Source organism: Pteronotus mesoamericanus, unplaced genomic scaffold, assembly GCF_021234165.1.
Source record: "Pteronotus mesoamericanus isolate MK-2021 breed Mesoamerican mustached bat unplaced genomic scaffold, CSHL_Meso_final contig_56, whole genome shotgun sequence".
Classification (NCBI taxonomy): domain Eukaryota; kingdom Metazoa; phylum Chordata; class Mammalia; order Chiroptera; family Mormoopidae; genus Pteronotus; species Pteronotus mesoamericanus.
The window spans coordinates 11,776,151-11,795,501 of record NW_026555201.1 but is presented as its reverse complement, the minus strand read 5'-3'; the positions used below and the strand labels follow the sequence as shown (position 1 = coordinate 11,795,501).

The 19,351-nt window shown below is 38.6% G+C and overlaps 1 protein-coding gene across 1 annotated transcript in view; it reads left to right on the top strand.

The window, feature by feature from the left end:
• Window positions 1-387: 387 nt before the first annotated feature.
• Window positions 388-19,351, top strand: part of PTPRB (protein tyrosine phosphatase receptor type B) — a 102,976-nt gene continuing 84,012 nt past the window's right edge. The window contains exons 1-3 of the mRNA XM_054580105.1: window positions 388-442; window positions 1,686-2,081; window positions 7,907-8,163. Of these exons, the coding sequence (XP_054436080.1) occupies window positions 388-442; window positions 1,686-2,081; window positions 7,907-8,163 (708 nt within the window). The remainder of the gene's footprint in view (window positions 443-1,685; window positions 2,082-7,906; window positions 8,164-19,351) is intronic.

Sequence of the window (19,351 nt, the reverse complement as noted above, 5' to 3'; positions counted from 1 at the left end):
TTTATTCAGCAAAATCACACCACCTGAAGAGATGTAATGTTGTAGGAACATTCAATTATCTAAGATTACAATTCCTTTCTTCCCTCTTGAGGTTAAGAAGTGCCAAAGGGATAGATGGTTGGAGAAAATTTGGGAGTTTTATTCCACTCCTGGAGGCTGGAATTTTTTCTACATAAAAAAAGAGAGGTGATCATAATCCCTTCTTTCTAAGGAAACAGACAAAAGGACACTGGTGTAAAACTTCCCCAAACAATTCAATAGGAGGAAATGCTCGTCACTGACTTTCCCCCCCACCATGAAGGCACATTTCCTTCCCTAGTCTTTGCTTCTCTTATCTGGGAGAATTTTTTCCCCCCAAGCAAAGCATGAACAGTTGTTAAGTGGAAAATGGAGGCTGAATTTTACATGGCGATTCTTACCTGCTTGATCTTCGGGACCTCAGGTGAGTGGGCCTGCCTCCATGTCCCCACGCATTTCTCTAGTAGATGCCAGAGGAGATTCTGTCCTTTCAGAAGAGCGGAAATGGAGCCGGGTCTCCATCCAGGGCAGTTTAGCCAAAGACGGTGAGGAGGGGGAATAAAAGGAGCCCGGCTGCCCACACTGTTGAAATTTCTCTCCAGAAGAAAACAAAAGGCCTCCTCCTGCCCTGCCAATGCCTCGGGCAGCTCCTGAAATGGCATCTTTACAGCAGAGAGGAAGGAGTCCTGAGGAGAAATTTTTAGTATTATGTAACAGTCTGGGGCATTCTCCATGTTTTTTTCCCAATGAGGTTGTGATGTGCCTTTCTGTATGAGAGTAAAAGAAAGAAAATATAAGAAATGTAATTAAAGGGATGAAGAAGGGTGGTGTGTTTAATTTGGAAGCTGTTATTTAGCAGGAAGGTCTGAATGTTTTCATGGAGCTGAGCATAGTGAGTGAAAGCACATTGAACATGGTTTCTGAGCTTGAATATCTCACTTTTAAACACTGAGGTTTAACAATTGGGTATTTAATTTTCTTACATCAAGAAGTGCTGATATTTTAATGTTTGTATTTGAAGAAAAATTGTAGGTATTGTCACAAAATAGAGAGATGCTTCTTTCTAGGACTATAAGAAATTTAGTTTGTGAAAATCAATACTTTAATTGGTCATTGTTAGCTAACAGTAAGGTGTACTTAGAAGGGTAAATGCATCCAATTTTTAAATTTTTATTTAAACTATGTAATTTATATATAAATAGTTATTGCAATGATAACTTAAGGATTACCAAAAAGGCTGCCTTTTAAAGTTGGAGGTGGAAGTGACAGAGAAAGAATAAAATGGTTGAAAATGGAACTGAGCTTTTCATAATTCCAGATATTTAACTAATTGGACTAAAACATCACACCATAATCTTTGGATGGTTTGTTTCTTTTCTAAGCTTCCTTTCATTACTTCAGTGGGGGCGTGTTTTCTTCCCTAAACCATGTGAAAGTAAAAGAAAGGGAGCTAAGTGTAACATTTTGACATTTTTATATTGTCAGCCTTGGGATTTTAAATTCCATGTGCTGAATCTGGGAATATTCACTTGAAGTGATAGTAATAGCAAAAGATAAATAAACCTTGTGTTTTTACTTGGCTGATTTGTGGGTGAGTTGTTTCATTTTCTGATGGGCCTTGTAGTTTATTATTATACATAGTACTAGATGAGTTTTTCATCTTCCAGAGGGGTTTCAGATTGTCCATACCCGGAAACAACAGTGCCTTCTCGAAAATAAGGTAGTGTCCATGGGCTTGTGCAACGAGACCAACCAGAACCAGCAGTGGATGTGGACTGAGGATGGAAAACTCCTTCACCTAAAATCTGCGCTGTGCCTGGGCATCTCCAATTCCTCTGGTGGCCCTTCCCGATCAGCCATCTTTGTACACTGCTCCCAGGCACCGCGATGGACTTGCCATGAGAAAGAAGGGTACCTTGAGGTGGAACATACCTCTCTCTTTCTCAAGAAACAAGGCAATAAGGCAGTGGTCAAGAAGGACAAGAAATACCTCCATAGCTGGATGAAAACAGAGGTCAACAAGGAAGGAAAACCAGCCAATGAAAACCTCTGCTTAAAAAAAGGTGAGCTATTCCTTTTGGAATCAATTCTAGAAGCTCTTCTGCCAAGTGTCCAATTTTTTCACATTCAAGGGAAGGTTACATGCTCCAATATAATTTCTATGGAAGATTCATAAGCTGATGGAAATGGATTATGTGGTACCCACTGACATGGGAAACTTTATTATCTTCACTGAAATAAGCCCAACTTTTCTCTTTTTGCCTATTTCTCACTCTTTCTTTCCTTCTTTTCTTGCTTCTTTTACTTTTTTAAAGATTTTATGTATGTATGTTTGTCTGTATGTATTTTTAGAGGAGGGAGGGGAGAGAGAAAGAGAGGGAGAGAAATGTCAATGTGAGAGAGAAAACATGGATCAGTTGCCTCCTGTACACACCCCAACCAGGGACCAAACCCACAAACCAGGCATGTGCCCTGATGGGGAACCGAACTGGTGACCTTTCACCTTGCAAGATGATGCCCAACCAACAAAGACACACTGGCCAGGAATCTTGCTTCTTTTATTAACTCAACAAATATTACACTAGCTCCTCTTTTGTGCCAGACACTAGGCACTTTAGTTAAGCACTGTAAGATACATGAAAACAGATCTAAGCATAAACACAGCATACATGTGTAATGACTAAAGCAAATGATCAGGAAATTAAAAATTTTGCTGATATAGACACTTTAGTTCTCCAATTATGAGAAACTATTAGACCATCAAAATAGTGCTTGAGAAGACTGGAAAGAAACTAAATTGTGCTTCTTCACATCTCTTGTACTAATATTTAGAGATAGACATCTTTGGGGAGTTACATACTTTTGAAATAGTAAGAACAAATGTATAGCCACAGAGTTTTCTAGTTTGTTAACTATTGATGGATATAACCTAAATGATAGACACATGGAAGGACTTGTATACATGGGCACAAATTCTTGCTGTAGCACACACATTAGTCCTGGGGCTAAAATTTTTTTATTTGTGGATACAACTTAATTTTCTGTTTTACTTAATCATTTTATTGCTTCTCTTAAAGGTTTGCTTCAGGAAGTCATGGAAGATAAAATTAATAGAATCATTATGTCTTAGGTACAAACAGACCTTATATAGTACTGGAGAAATTATCTAGAAATGAAGACACCCATCAAGAATACTGACCTTTGTCAAGGTTAAGTGAATTGTCCCATACAATTTAGTGGCAGAAGTTTGATTAGAACCCAAGTTTCTTAACACCTTGTCCAGTGTATGTTCCACTACACAGTGTTTCCTAAATGTTTGACCACAAACTTTTGCCCAGGTGGCTACATAAGAATCACCTGGGGGAAGTGAAGGAATCACTACCATCACTTCTCTCCCCACTACCACCTCCATGATTGCATTTCAATTACAGATTTGGGCATAATTCTTTATATGTTTAAAAAAGTCCTCCAGATAATTTTGATCTATAATCCCATTTATAGATCAGCATATACTGTATCTGTAAATCTTTTTATTAGATGTTGATTTTTGATGTTTATATGAGTATTTCCACCATGCTAATCTTTGGATAGTTTTCTGTTGCTCATTCAATTCATAAACTAACTAAGCATTTATTTAAATGCCAATTAAATGCAGTGAGCTGTTTTATGATATAAGTTGAGTTGGGTGTTACAGTCTCTATCCTTATAAAACTTGTATGAGAATAAAGTAAAAATGTAAAAGCCAATTAGGAATTTCAACTTTATGAGAAAATATGCAGCACCAATTTCTGCAATTTCTTTTCTGTAACTCATATTGTAGGATCTACCATAAAGCACATGGGATCATTGTAAATATTCTCTATATATGGTAGTATACAAGAAGTGAGATTCATCCCCATCTCTCAATCAAACTTTATTTAGAAGAATATTTTTTCATTGAAATTTTTTTAAAAAGTAAATATAGCTTCAGTAAAGAATTACTGAAGATAGAAGATAATTCATGGAAAAACTATCTCCTTTGACCTTCATACAAAACATGTCCAATGATAGACTTTACTTCAAAAAGTGAAGTGGATAGAATCAACCATTTACATTTAACCACTAAACAAATATACCTGTAATGAGTACTGGGGAAAAACATAGACTTTTAGAAAAAACAGAGTTAAAATCTGAACAATTGTGGTACAAAAAAATCTTTTTTTTTTTAGTGTACATAGATACAATACTCGCTTCAACAGAATTATAAGGGAACACACATTCTTCTGCTCCATCTCAAACTTACCTTCAATTAAAGATGCAGAATGATAGTAGCTGACCCACTGCATGAAAGCTTGCTGATTTTCTAGAGAATCCATCGTGAAAAATAAAATTGCATTCAGATGTTTGCAATGAATGATTCCAAAGGCTCTTTTTAAAGAGTTGATAACTAAATATTATAATCTAAAGCACAAATATGCATGCTGTTCATCTGCAACACTGGTACTTTCTATACTTTCTAGAATATAGAAAGTACCAATGTAGTTAAATCTGTCTACCTCCAAATGAGCTTAATTCAAGTTATTATGTTTTCATCATGCTTAAAAATTACCAGTACCATTCAAAGGAAGAAAACTAAAAAATTGTGTTTTGTCTTTATTGTTGTTATACAAAATTTCATTCTATTATTAATTATATCTGAGCCAGACTAATTAATAAACTAAAATATACATTGATTTTTTTAAATGAATTCAATATATGGTCTTAATATGATGCAATGATTGCAAATCATTTCATAGGTAAGCTATTTGCCACTTAAATGCAAAACCCAAGATAGTCCACTTTTTCTTGGGTAGCGTTCTAAGAGGAATTGTGTATAATGTGAAGACTGTAGTAGCAATGGTACAATAAAGCTTTTTAAAAATGGCTTCAACATATTGTTCCATTGTGTAAGAACTTTTGCTTGCATTTGTCAAAACACATCTTGCCCTTTCATGAACTGTAAAATGCATATATCTTTTTTAAGAATGTCAGAAGACTATAGACACCAAAACATCTAAAAATATATTATTTTTACAATTTCATAGCAACCATTTCAACAAAGAGTTAAGGAGATGTAAAAGATAACTACTCTGATCACCTTATATATTTCTGTATTGGATTTTCTTTCTTTCTAGCTACTTTATAATCTTTTAATACCCACATAAGAAATTACTAGAATTCAGTTTTGTCTCATGTATGAGTGAATAAAATCATATACTTAGATGTATATTAGAGTCAACTGAGAAATTTGTTATAGATGCAGGTGGTGGGTCACACAAAATCTACTGAATCCCAATTTCTAGGAGGAGAGCCAAGTCTTCAAATTCTAACAAGCCCCAAAGGTGATTTTGGTGCCTTCCAACATTTGAGAACCACAACTCTAACATTCACCAAATTGGGAAATTGAATGTTAAGACCAAAGCTACTTTCTTGCTTCTTAAATAGCACAGGTTAGAAACACAGACATAAAATGAAGGGGTACTTAACTAGGATATTTTATAGGTTCTTTCTTTGGAAAAAAAGGTGGTAGCCTAAAATGGAATGGACTTGTTTGGTTTGGGGCGTTTTATAAATAAATTTAGAAGGTTAATTAAAGACAATTACAGAAGACTGAAAATTTTTCCATAAGATACTCCACAGTTACATGCAATAGTAATAAGCAATGTTATTCGCAGAAAACATTTCAAGAAGATTTTGATCATGTTTCATCCATTGAATTACTTATGTAAGTTGAAGAAATTTTCCAGAAAGTTCTTAGGATGAGCACTCAATGAGTACCCCTTAGCAAGGAAGAGTAACCATAGGTTGACATACTAAGACATGTAATTACATGCCAGGTATTTGGAAGCTTTTTTTTTGGCCTAACCCCATCATTAAATCTTTTTTTTTTTTTTAGGTCTGAGAGCTAAAATTGTCATAGGTGGTAATCAACTCAGAGGATCAGCATTGGCCAAAGATCAAAATGACCAAAATGCTAATCTCCACATAAAGAAATTTTTATATCCCAGCAATAGCCAAATGTTTACTTAAGGGGACATTCAATCACCTAACTCAATTAAGACTGCAGAATTAACACCGCTTCATGAAGTTGAAAATCTCCCTAATGTTACAGTTGGGTTTGTCATGTAGAAAACATGGCAGGGATAAATAGATCTCTTGATCTATGGTCAGAGTGGCCCACCCAAGCATAATGGCAGTGACAGTGGCACAAGATTCTGAAAGATAAAGTCACAAACCAAGGGGACTGTCCAAAAATCTATTAAAGCTTAGATTTAGTAGATGTGCAGTAGGATTGACTTAACCACCAATACCCAGTTATATTTAAATTTCAGATAAATGACAAATAATTTTTAGTATTTTCTAATATACAATGTAATATAACCTTTGTAATATTGGGTATTTGAGATACCTTAAATATATTCAATTATTTGTTAGCACTCTAACTTAATTAGATATGATATGTTTTTATTTGCTAAATGTAGCAACCCTATGTACAGGTTACTTTATACAACCTTCCACAGTTCAAGGAAAGAATGCTTAATAGACATGATTTTTTTATTAAGTTTTAAAAGCATTGCTATTTATATCTTGCTAAATCTTAAAAATACCTTTTTCATTTTTATTCTTTTTTATACCTTATCCTCCTTATTTTTATATATCATCCTATGAGATATGTTATTTTAAATTGGAATAGAAATGAACAACAAGGCCCAAAAGAGAGGTCAGTAAGATGGACAGCGAAAATGTGATGATTAATAGCAACTTCAAGAGAGCTCCACCTAACACACAGTAGTTGCTTAATAAGTGCTTGTTTGAATGAACCAGTAAAAGAGTAGTGAAAAAGACAATCTTTCTTCTTCATCTTTAAGCCAGAAACTCTTCAGAGTTATGATTATTTAAATTGGGTAAGATTTCTGTCAGTTTTTATATCCCAGAAAACTGATTTACTGTGGAGCTGATGAAGCATCTAAACATACCCCTCAGCCCATAATTTACAGACCTTTCCAATGCTGCATGTAATACAACCATTCTCTAGAGTTTTGCTACATAGAGTGGTCCAAATGCCATCAGCATCAGCACCGGCATCACCTGAGAGTTTGTTAGAAGAGCTGAATCTGACTATCTCTGTTGAATGAGAATTTGCTTGTTAGCAAGATCCTCATAAGATGGAAGCACATTTTAAAATTATGGCTAGGAAAATGTAGTTCACAAACCAATTTTTTTTTTCAAGTATGGGCAATTTGGTCTTGCAAAGTAAAGCTGCAAATTAATCCTAACATCTCCTAAGTTTTAAACTAATTAACTGTTATTCCAAAGATAAGTAGCTTAGAATATAGAACTGTCCCATGATTTGGTTCTTCACACAATTAGGGTTAGAAACTGTGGTTAAAGAAATGTCATTATTTTCCAAGGAATCATCAATCTTCATGGCAAAGTTAGGCAAGTCATTAACAGTGATTCTCAATCTGGTATTTTGTTTAATGACCCCGTTGAGAAATTGTAAAAATCTCCCACAGAAAAAAAGTACATATGTATGTACATATATTTCAAAATTTGGAATGAAGCTTTTAGAGATTCATGGAACCTCTGAAACCAAGTCAGTGCACCCTAAATGTTCATAGACTAAATAAAATTCTGTCTTCTACACAGGACAGGGATGCTGTTGATAGATGTATAAAGGATGGGTGAGCTGAACAGAGCAAATAAGCATGGCGACACTCAATGTATCTTTGATTTTTTTATAGAACTAAAGCTTATCCACATGTCTGTCATTATAGGTTTCTTCTTTTTCTCAGAAAAAAAAATTGCTTTTATGTGATGAATCCATAAAACATGAGGGTGATTTTAACAACTCCTTTCTTCACCTCAGCTGGCCTGGGAGCAGAAGTTTCAGTAAGAAGCATTAGAAACACAGCTCCTCCCCACACTCCCACTGCTATTAATGCTGTTCCACACAGCCCGGAGCACCTCATTAGCAACACCACAGAGGCCTTCACAGGAAGTACTGCTGAAAACTCCAGCCAAAACAGCAGCCAGAGACAGCACCCCGATCTGCACGTGACTGGAAGTACAGAGACATCGTGGGTTCCCTGGACCACTCAGCCCTTCTCCAGCGCCACAGGAGAGGTAAGAGGACAGCGGGCGTGCGGTGTGATTCGCGAAGCTCTCAGAAAGCCAATCGCTTGAGAAGACTTGCTTTGCTGGGAAGGCTGGGAACGGCGCTACGCCATGTAGATGATGAGGCACTCCGCAGCCTAGCTGCTAATTGCACACGAATGCATTTTGCATATAATGCGAAAATCTTGAAAAGTGAATGAAAAATTCTACACTTTTCCAACATGAACATAATTAGGCTGCCGTGTCAGAACCGCACTTGTGCAGGATGGCCACATTTCTGAACCAAAGTCAGGGCACATAGTCTTATGCATACCTAAAACCAGGAAATGGGCATTGAAATCAGTACCTTGTCGGTTCCCCTGCATTTATGTCTCAATCATGTATCCTCATAAGGGAAGAGAAACAGTCACAAAGCAATGCAAGGTTTAGGAATCACTATTATTAATTTGTGAACATGGTCAAGGGGAGCTAAGTCTCATGCCAATTCCACAGCAGCATCCCCAGGAGGAGAGAGGAAGCGAAGAGCTGGGGGGCAGCGAGGACGTGGCCGTGAGGACTGCTGGCACCGTGTTTTTGTGAACAGCCCTTCATCTCCCCAGTTTTGCTTTCCACTCAGGGTTTTATGCCATCACTTTAGGCAATAATAGTGTAATTAAAGCAAATCAAAGAAGCTAAAGTTTCATTTGACAGTGTCTAGTTGTTTCCTAATAAACAATCCAGATAATTTAAAGAAAACAAAAGCCCCATACTACGCATATAACTTATTCATTCTAGTGCTCTAGTTTCCTTTATTTTGTGCAGAACTGAATATTGCCTGTGGTTCCCTTATAGTGGGCAGATACTTCATTATTGATCACAAAATAAATAGAGCCAGTCCTTTGAACAATTTTTGTGACTTTATCTCCACTTCTCCTTGACTATAAATCTTCCCTGTGACCTAGTTCTTCACTGGCTTCAGAAGAGCAGTGAGGAAGGCCTCGTGATTTTCTGGACACTCTTTATATGACTTTAAAACTCAAAACTCACTCTCAATCCATTAACAAAAATATCCATTTCAGAAAATAACCCAGACTCTAAATTCAATTTAAATGTTAGCTTCTCTTCTCTCATTATTTATTATCAATTTGAACTTGAAGTAGGAAAAGGGAGCATGTCCAAATTCTCTCACTCCCCACCTACCTTTTTATCCACCTCTTGTTGTTGGATCATTATGGTTTCAGCCCTGTCGAGGCTTGAAAAGTGAGAAAGAAGACAGGAAATGGAAGAAGGAGAGCTGGGACTTACAAATGTCATCAGGAACTGGCCCTGTGCTCTCCCTCAACCTCCAAATCCTGAGCCCTTCCAACCATTGATGTTGGGGAGACTCACCACTTATTTTGAAATGGAACGCTCCTTGGTAGAGCACCTTCTCATTTTGGCTGAATATGCCTCAGCCAAAACTGCATTCTAACATCAGTTTAAAACAGTAGTTACTTACATCTGAGTTTAAATATATATATTTATTTTTATCTGTGCTGATGTATATGTTGTTATATAATATACTTAAAAAATTCAGTGCATCAGGTAAGAGACATAATGGATAAAAATTACAATTGAAACATATCTGCTTGAATGATAAAGAGCTGTCTTGTAGAAAAAAATTTTCCCCTGCTCTTGTCCAGGATTGACCACTGTAAAACAAATGCAGAGAGAGCTGCCGAAAGTGGCAAGCCTCTTCTGGGATGAGCTAAGGGCCCAGCTCTAGAGCCCCGGTGCAGGCACACCAGCCCTTGGGCCCACCCAGCACTGGGTTACACAGCTCAGGGGATCCAGCCCCACAGCTGTATGTGCAAGCTCAGGTCATGGCAAATACACGGTGGGTTTTTTTGTGTTTAGCCTTTCTCTAAAGTGAAATCCACTGCTGTGTTTCTGACCTTTTAGATGGGGCACCAGGACGACTACGCTGTTACTATCTCAAGTTCCCATTATTCCTGAGCTCAGGCAAAATCTTAACTCTGCCCTGGGCAGCTGAGTGTGTAGAAGCCATGCTCTTTCCAAAAGCAGGTTTTAAAACTGCAGTTTCCCATGACTTTCATACCTCAGTCAAGACATCCATACCAGGTCATTATCTGATTTAGCAGAAGCATTTACTTTATAACATAATCAATTATAAACAGCTGAGTTGGACACTTTGAAAAGTAACTGAGTCTCTTGGGAGGTAAAATGCCTATCCTTCCAAAGTAATTTTGGTTTTTAGTTTTTCTTACTCTTGATAGAATTATTATTTATTTTTTATTTTTTATTGAGTTTATTGGGGTGCATCGGTTAATAAAATTATATAGGTTTCAAGCATACAATTCTATAATACCTCATCTGTACACTGTATTTTGTGTTCTCCACCCCAAGTCAAGTCTCCTTCCATCACCGTTCATTCCCCCTCTATCCTATTCCCCACTACGCCCATCCCACTTTTCCCCTGGTAATCAAAAGTAATTTTGAATGGTATTCTACCTCAACACTCCTAAGGGTCTAAAAGGGAAATAAAATCATTTGACTTAGTTGTTTGGAATTGTGTAAAAGGAAAATCTGCGTGCCCATTGTTTTCTTTATCAGATAGCACTTGATATGTCAGGATTTGGGGTTTGCTTAGCACAGTTGGGCCATGAGGAAGGTGGGGACTACACCTCTTGATGGAGAGAGCTGCAAAGTCACATGGCAAAGGGGCATAGGTATTGGATTGCAGCAATCTGTGAGCATTGAACAGTCTACTGTTGTAGTATTAGAAGTAGTATTGGTATTATTAGTAGTATTTCACAGATAGCTGCCTTAAACTTAAAGAGCTTAACAACTTGCCCAAAGATGGATGATTAGAGAATGGCAGAGCAAGAAGACTATGCACTAACATACACATACACACACACACCTGCACACCTAGTCGCAGTCTCTAGATAAAGCTCCTGCTAATAAAGGTAAATGCCAAAGGAAACACAATTTGGAACCCAACAATCACTCATAAATACAGAGTTTTCCCTACTCTTCTCTTTTAACCTCTGTCCTTGCGTCTTGACCTGCCAGCGTCAATGGTTTATCTTTGGAAGGTTATAGATTTGGGCTGGTACTTGGCTTCAAAAATCTCTCATCTCTCTTTTCTCTCTCCTCTTTCTTCCCCCTTCTCTCCTCTCACTCTCTCACCCTGGACATGAATTAACACATACCACGTGCCTGGAGTAGTGCCTAGAGTAATGCCTGGAAAATAGTGTGTAATTACTGTTAGCTACTATTCTTATTATTGTTACCATTATAATAGTATGACGTGGCTGTGTGTGTCTTTATAAGGACAAAAGTGGTAGAATATGAAACTTGTCTATAGCATGAGTCAGAAAGTACCTAGATCAATAGTTCTCAGAGTATGAACCCCAGACACATAACTTGTTAAAAATGCAACCTTTGGGTCTTACCTTAGACTGACTGAATCAGATATTTGAGGTGTAGGGCTCAGCAACCCGTGTTGTAACAAACCCTCCAAGTCACACTAATGCACTTTTAAATTTTGAGAGCAACTGATGTAGATAAATTTGGTCCCCAACCCACAATATCTCCCCCATGAACTTCTAAATGCCTTAGTTTCCCACCGTTCATGGCACTTTTGTCTAACTGGGTTATGATAGGGTGAGGGGAGCTAGTGCAGTAAAATCTAAAAAACCCAGTAGCAGAAATTAATTTATCTAATTACAGCCTCTTGCAGTTAGTTTCTAGAGTGTACATTCTTCAATGAATGGGGCCCAGGTTAAATATTTAAGTGGAGCCTAAGAAGGTAAGGAACTATTGCCAGACCCTAGGGCCTTGTGTAATTAGAAAAAGGTATTTCTAGGCACTAATGTACAAGACTTGGTAGTGGACCATGAGCTGGATTTCAGCACCCATGCACACCCTCAACCAGGCGTCCTTGTATACCACCTAAATGTCAACATACCATGTCCTCGTGTGTAGGCACTGTTGCAGATCAGGCCAGAGGTGTCAAAATGTGCCTTGCAGAGACCAGTCATTCCCAGTGGGCAAGGTGAGACAGGCAAGGAAGTCTGTTGGAGCAAGTGAGTGATGGTTGTAGGAGGAAGACTTAAATGTGGATAAGTGGCCTCTGAAGGGATATAAGGTGGGCCCTGGACTTCACTTTAGCTTCAAAACCTGACCACTTCCAGTCCGGATCCCCTCTCAGGCTTGGGACCCTGGAGGGAGGAGGTGGTTGGTATAGCAGTGAAGAGCCAGTGATCTGGTGTCAGAGAGTCCTGGTTTAAATCCTAGTGGTGTCATCTCCTCTTTAAAATTAGCAGAGTTAAGGGTACTCCGTCTGCCTCATAAAACAGTTGTGAGGATTAAAATCTGATTAAGCAAAGTACTTAGTATATTGGCTCTACAGGACAAGTATTCAGTGAAATTAGCAATTATTACTGACTTCCTTCTTTTGCTTCATCATCTACCTTGCCAACTTCACAGGGTGGTCATAAGAACCAGATGAATAACATTAATATGTGCAAAAGCTTTGACAGGGATAAAACGTTGAAAGTGCACTTAAAAAGTTCCTGGCTGGTTCTAATTCAGCTCAACATCCCTAAATCTTGCTTGGAGGCACAACTCCTTCTTCCCCTCCCCACCCTGCCCCGGCCCTGGCCTGGGAGAGGGATTGCATTTCCTCGGTTCATGAATAGCCATTGTGGTGCTGGCCCGGGTTTCAGTTCTGTGCTTCCTTCCATTTGGCCTTCAAAGGAAGGCCCCTGTGAGCTTCCAAAAAAGTGACAAGGCAAATGCAGAAAATCTTCCCCTTGCTCGCCCCCTCAAGTTGAGGGTAACCTTCATTATTGTGCTACTTAAATTATTCAGGAGGGTCTCCCTGCTGCCACCACTGTCAGTGGCCAGAAGTGAAAATGGGACAATATTCCCCTTTACTGGGGCAAACATCTAGAAGGAAAAGTACAAAGATGTAGAAAAAAAAAAATCCCCTATTACTCCTCATGAATGTCTCTTAGATTGTCTGGCGTGAATGAAATAAAATGTTTGTGATTCTGAGACTGCTGGCAGTGCAAACAGTCCCTACAAGGGAGTAACACACTATGGGAGGATGTGTTCCCGAAGACCCGAAGCGATCATTAGCATCATTCAAGCCTGATTTGGGCAAAGAACTGTACCTTTTTTGGTTTTCCACGTGGTTTACCACTCACCAATAGCATAATATGGTTTACAATTCACTCGACCTACTCCAGCTTTAAAATTTCAAGGATTTTTATTTTCTTTCATTTTATTTTAAATATAAGTGATTTGCACTACCTTCCATTTTGTGCACAGAAAGAGATTGTGTTCCTATTTTGTCACAATATAAATCATGTGCACATACATGCAGCCATGAGTGAGAGCATGTGGGTTGAAAGGGCTCTTCCACATGCCTCTAGTTCTCTGGCACTTTAGTTTCCCTGGGCAGATGAAGGCGGATGCACTGGACAGAAAGAATGGCAACGGAAAGGGGAAATGAGATCAAAGGAGAAAGGAGGGCGTGCTGATTGAGATAGGAAGTCTGCGGCTCTCAACCCTGGCCTTACTCGTCAGACTCACCTGGGAAGCTTTTCAAAGATACCGATTCTAAAATTCTGTTCCAGGCCTCCTGAGTCAGAATTTACTGAGGCAGAACCTTAACACCACAGTATAAAAATCTCCCTATTGATTCTAATGCACAGTTAGGTCCATGATCCATTCAAGAGTGATTGAATAACCAGCTTGTTAGGAAAAACATGGAATGCCAGAGAAGTAAAGACCTGCTGGAGATATGTAACCTGAATCTAATCACAAGGTGACAGACACAAGAAGAAGGAGAAAGGAACTGTAGAAACAACCCACCTGTATCATTCAAAAAGGCCAATGTCATAAAGACCCTTTCAAAAGACTGAGAAATTGTTCCAGATTAAAGAAGGTTAAGAGGCCTGACAACTAAATGCAATATAGGATCCTGAGCTGGACCCTTATTAGAGAAAAAAACAAACCAAAAAAAATTGCTGAAAGAACCTTAATGAAATGATTGAGAAAATTGAAATACCAATTGTGGATTAAAGCATAGTATCATTTTTAAATTAATTTTACTGAGATTATACGTTTAATTCAGGATATGTGCAGCCTAATCTGAAATGGTTCAGGTAAAAATAGTATATGTGGGGAGAGAGTGATAAAGCAGATGTGGAAGAATATTTTTAAAAAACTAGTGGGGATTTTTTAAGGGTATGTGGAAGCACATACAATTCTTTAACTTATCTGTAAGTTTGAAATTATTCAAAATAAAAGGATATTTAAAAATAAAAAGTTTGCTGAATAATTTTAGGGGTGTGAGATTGAAGGGATGTCACTGAGTGATGAACAGACCTGCGGTTCCGACGGACTAAGGCCTGCCTGTCTTCTTCAAGGACCAGGGGAGGGAGGGTGGCGCAGGAAGAAAGTGAACACTGAGAGAGAAATGATGCATTGGCAAGAAAAAGCGGAGAAGACAAGGGCCAGCACTGGCTGTTGAGCCCGCTGATAAGTATGAAGATAAGATGAACTCTGGGAGAGGGTGCTCAGTCCTTTAAGTCTTTCTAATTGACCCCAGCTATATCACTGTTACGCCAGTGTATTCCACTCACAGAGTAACAGCTCTGAAAGCCAGTGCTTGTGAAGTATGGTGAAAAGTAACTGAAAGGGGAAATGCTATGAATTCCGAGAGCTGTCTTTGAAGTAAAAGCCCTTTCCATTCTTCCCACACTCCGGGGGATCTGGCAACTGAGTATTACGAGGCTTAGCCTGATGAGATGCCCACTGAGGAACAGTAGACAAGAGACACCTGTTTTTTCATCAGAATTCTTCTGATTTGAATCTCTGGTAGATCCGGGCCATTGAGCACACCCTCTGTGTGTAGTTTAACTGAGTGCCTTCCCATCACCTGTGTGTCTGTGACCATTTGTTTGCTCCTTTTTCTGCAAGGCTATACTCCCAGCCCAGAATAGCCAAGCTGTGGAGAAGATACCAAAAGAGTGTGCTTTGCTAAGAGTTTTGACCCTGGAGGCCTGAATCAGGTGACATCCGGATTCCCGGAGAAGGACTAGGTCTCCTGTGGGGTCAATATCTATCCATTTGAAGCAAGGGCTGCTTGGGCACTAGTTTACCCTGAGGTTTAGGGGCTGGGTAGCCCTGGATCTGACGATGCTAAGGGTTCCGGGCCTACACTGGAGCAGCTGAAGAACACAATTTTGTGTCAGATTTACAAGTACTTAGCTAGGGCCGTGTTTAATGGTGGGGGTGTGAATGTTTATCCTGTCGGTATAGAAATAGACACTGAGTCTCCACAACTTAGGGTTGCAGGGGAGATAATGAAGAGATATGACTCCTTCCTCTAAGGGGTTTATAATCCGGCTGATGTTTTTTATCATTACATTTTTTGAAAAACATGATAAGATCCTTTGATCTCCCACTTTGATCACGGTCAGTCCCACATCCAGGGGCCTCTGCGATGCGCGGTCTGCCTCCTGCAGCGCAGAAGGTGGGATGAGGAGCTGTGTGAAAGAGACAGGCAGACTGTGGGCCCAGCAAGCCTCTATCTTTTGATTTTTTTTTAAAGGCATAATCCAGGTATTTTTACATGTAAAATCCATTTTTCTCAACATTACCTACTTATTCCAATTTTTTTAAAACAATGTTAAGATCAAACTATAAAAGCAAGAAAAGACAACTGTGCTGACCCACTCCAGAGAATACATGGGAAATAATGTTCTAGCAAACACGATACACAGAAAAAAAGAAGACAGAATTTTGACCCTCCAATCATCACTTTCTAAGGACAGTGAAAGTATCATCATTTTCTTTGTTTGTTTGTTTCTGTTTTCCTTTTCCTTAAAGCTGAATATTGGCCTTATTTTGTTTACCTACTATCTTAGGGTTTGAATATTGTGAAAATCATGACCTTGCTCTTGAAACAATAATGTACAACAGCTGTGCCCCTACAGAAGCATTAGTGCCTTGACTTGGTGCATTTGTGAGCAGCCTCATTTCCAGGGTGGGGCAGCAGGGATTGCAAAATAGGAAGAAGGTGAAGCAGATGTGCTTGAAGGTGAAAGGTGATTAGTTTACAGCCACATCTGGTTTTAAGTGATTCGTCTGCACATGATTAGAAAACTCTGGCAAAGGCTATGCAAAGCCCATTTCCTCCAGATTAAAAAAAAAAAAAAAAAAAAAACAAAACGGTGAAGGGAAGAGGGTGAGAAATTGGTGTAGAAAAAAAATATCAGGAAATCTTAGAGATGCGCCTGAGAGAGATGGCGGAGCCTGCTGTTAGAGACATATCCGGTATTCCCATACCCTCCCTTCCAGGATTTAAAAAAATCTTGGCAATGGCCAGAAGTCAGGGCAGCCATTAAGTGTCAAATGTTTGCATTGATCTAATGAAGACATTTTCTTCGGTAGGAGATTGAAAGCAATGATCATTTATTATCACTTGGATGTTCTCAGAAAGACATTCTCCTCTGTGGACTTTGTCATTCTCTAGCAATACTGGGTGCCAAGCATCCATAATTTATTGGTATTCGTATACTACTATTATTTCTAAAAATCATGATGCTTAACATTTTTGAACCCGTTCGCCAGGAACTATGTTATACACATAATATGCACTTTCTCACTGAATCTTTGCAACTGCCTCCCAAATGCCTTTATAATTTACATTTCCCTGTAGACCTATGACCTACAAAGGTTATGACCTAGGAATGTTATGACCTAAGGAGCTAGGGAGCTAGAAAGAGTCCTTGAAATATAACTATCCCAAAATGGTATCTCTAAACAGAAGAGGATAGTCACAGTCCTGTTGAAAAAACCGGTTATCAAAATGATCTTACCTTAAATATTAATACGCCTCTTTTTAAATGCATGGCACCTGCTGCAGGTGGAAATTTTATTCACTTTTGCCATAATTTACCATTGAGCCAGTTCAAATTAAAACTTAGAAACAGATTTGCCATCTTGTAATTGTTTTTAGTTGGCAAGTTGATAGCTTGGCTTTCTTCTTTTAAAAAATATCTGGGGAAGCACACATGAAAGTTGCGTAACAAAAGTACTTCCTCTTCCTTTGAGGAAAAGGCATCAGAGTTGCCTGTCATCTAACATTTATTAAAGTTGCTGTATGTTGATCTTTTGTCCTTTAGGCTCTGCAGTTCATTTTTTTTGAGAAGTTACAAATATCAAAAAATATGTATATTACATGCATAATATGTTATATAACAACTATAAATTACATAATTTCATATATGCATATGTAATAAGTATATATCACGTTATACACTATATTATAGTTTATGTCACCAATTTACCTATTTGACACATTCTAAAATTGTTCAACGCCTTCTAAGTCACTGACATAGCTTCTTATAACCAGACATCTCAGTGAAATGTAAAAAGAAAAAGAGCGATAAACTATCATTTTCTCTTTACTATAAATCAATGTCTGATGGAAGATTTTGGAAAAGGGATTGACAATCTAAGACTTTTATGAGTCCTGTTTGCAACTCCCAGAGAAGTCATGGGAAATAATGTTCTTTCTCACCAACCAGAGCAGGAAGGTTTGTTAAAAACAAACAAACAAATAGAAAACAGATTATTTGGTCTGCCTCAGCATTTCTGACTTCTGGGGTTATGGCAAAGCCTTAGATACACATGTCTAGCAAGTCCTCAAATGACGCTAATGCCACACTTTGAGAACAATTGTCTTATAGTTACTACCTCCTTCCCCTCCTCCTTTTCCTCCTTTAATCTTCTCTCCCACTCTGATATTCTCCTACTTCTTTGTCTACAAAATCAATCTTCCAGTGTTTTTATTCCTTTGCCTTCCCTTCCCCTCCCCTCATCTCCCTCCCTTCTAAGGTGGTATCTGAGGCTTCAGATGGAACATATTTAGAAGGACTTGTTTAGAGTATTTATTCACATAACAGTATTTACTGAGCAACTACAAAGATTCATTTATTCATCCATTCAACAAATATTTGCCAAAACTCTACTTTTATTTCAAGCTTTGTGCAAGAAGAACAAGACAAAAAACCACTCTACCCTAAGAGAATTCCGCATATGCCCTGGGAAGGAAGATAGTGCACAAACATATAAATAATTAGATTATTAGCAAGTGTCATTAATGTTCTGAATGAAACAAATGGGTTTCTGAGGTGAAAAACAATAAGGTTTTCCTTGTGCGGTCAGAAAGGGCCTGGCCCCTTTAGGGGTATGTTTAGGCTTAGACCTGAAGTTGGAGAGGAAGATAGCCAAGCAGAGCACCCCGGGAAAGGTGGTCTAAGAAGATGGAATAGCCACTCTGTAATTTTTCAGGGGACAACCTCTTCCCAGCAGGCCCTGGGGCATGGGGGTGTCTCCAGAACCTGAACCAGAGCCTGGCACACAGCTGGTGTTCAGTCAGTATTTGCTGAATGAATAAGTGAATTATCAGAACCAGGCCACTGAAATGTAGGAAGCAAGCAGAAGAGAGGCGAGAGATGGACAGAGTCCAGGTCATAAAGGAGCTTTTAGGTCATGGGTGAGGTGTCTGAATTAACCAATCAACTTTGCCAGTCCACTCTGCCCTCCTCTTCCCCATGCCTAGCTCAAACCCTGCTTTGAAGCAGCGGTTCTTAACGTGTGACCCCTAGACCCCTGATGATGAGTCATATCATTTGACATCTAAGTTCTTTAATGTGACAAGAGCCATGCTTTCACCCATCAACTCGTTGTTAATGAATATGTAAATTACAACAATGGCTCACTAACTGCTATGACAATTGATTTAAAAGGCAGCTGTTTGTCCACTCAGGGCTAATCAAAAGCAGCCCCACCCTTCCCATGCAGTCTGGGAAAGGCTGCCTCGCGGCAAGGGAAGAGGTTGTCCCCTGAAAAATTACAGAGTGGCTGATTCCAAATTCCTGGAATGCAGCAACTTCTAAAGCAAATGCAGTGTCATTACACAGGATAAATAGGTTCAAAAGAAGTTGAGGAATTCCAAACAAAGATGAGAACAAAGAAAAAATGAATCAATTTATTTACACTTTGTACAGTAGTTTCAAATAAACTTGTAAAAAAAGATGGTATCTGGCAGCTTTTCCCAGTCCTGTATTGCCTTGAATCCACTATAATTCTCACTAATTTTTAATAATAGTATAAGTGCTTTTAAAAGTAA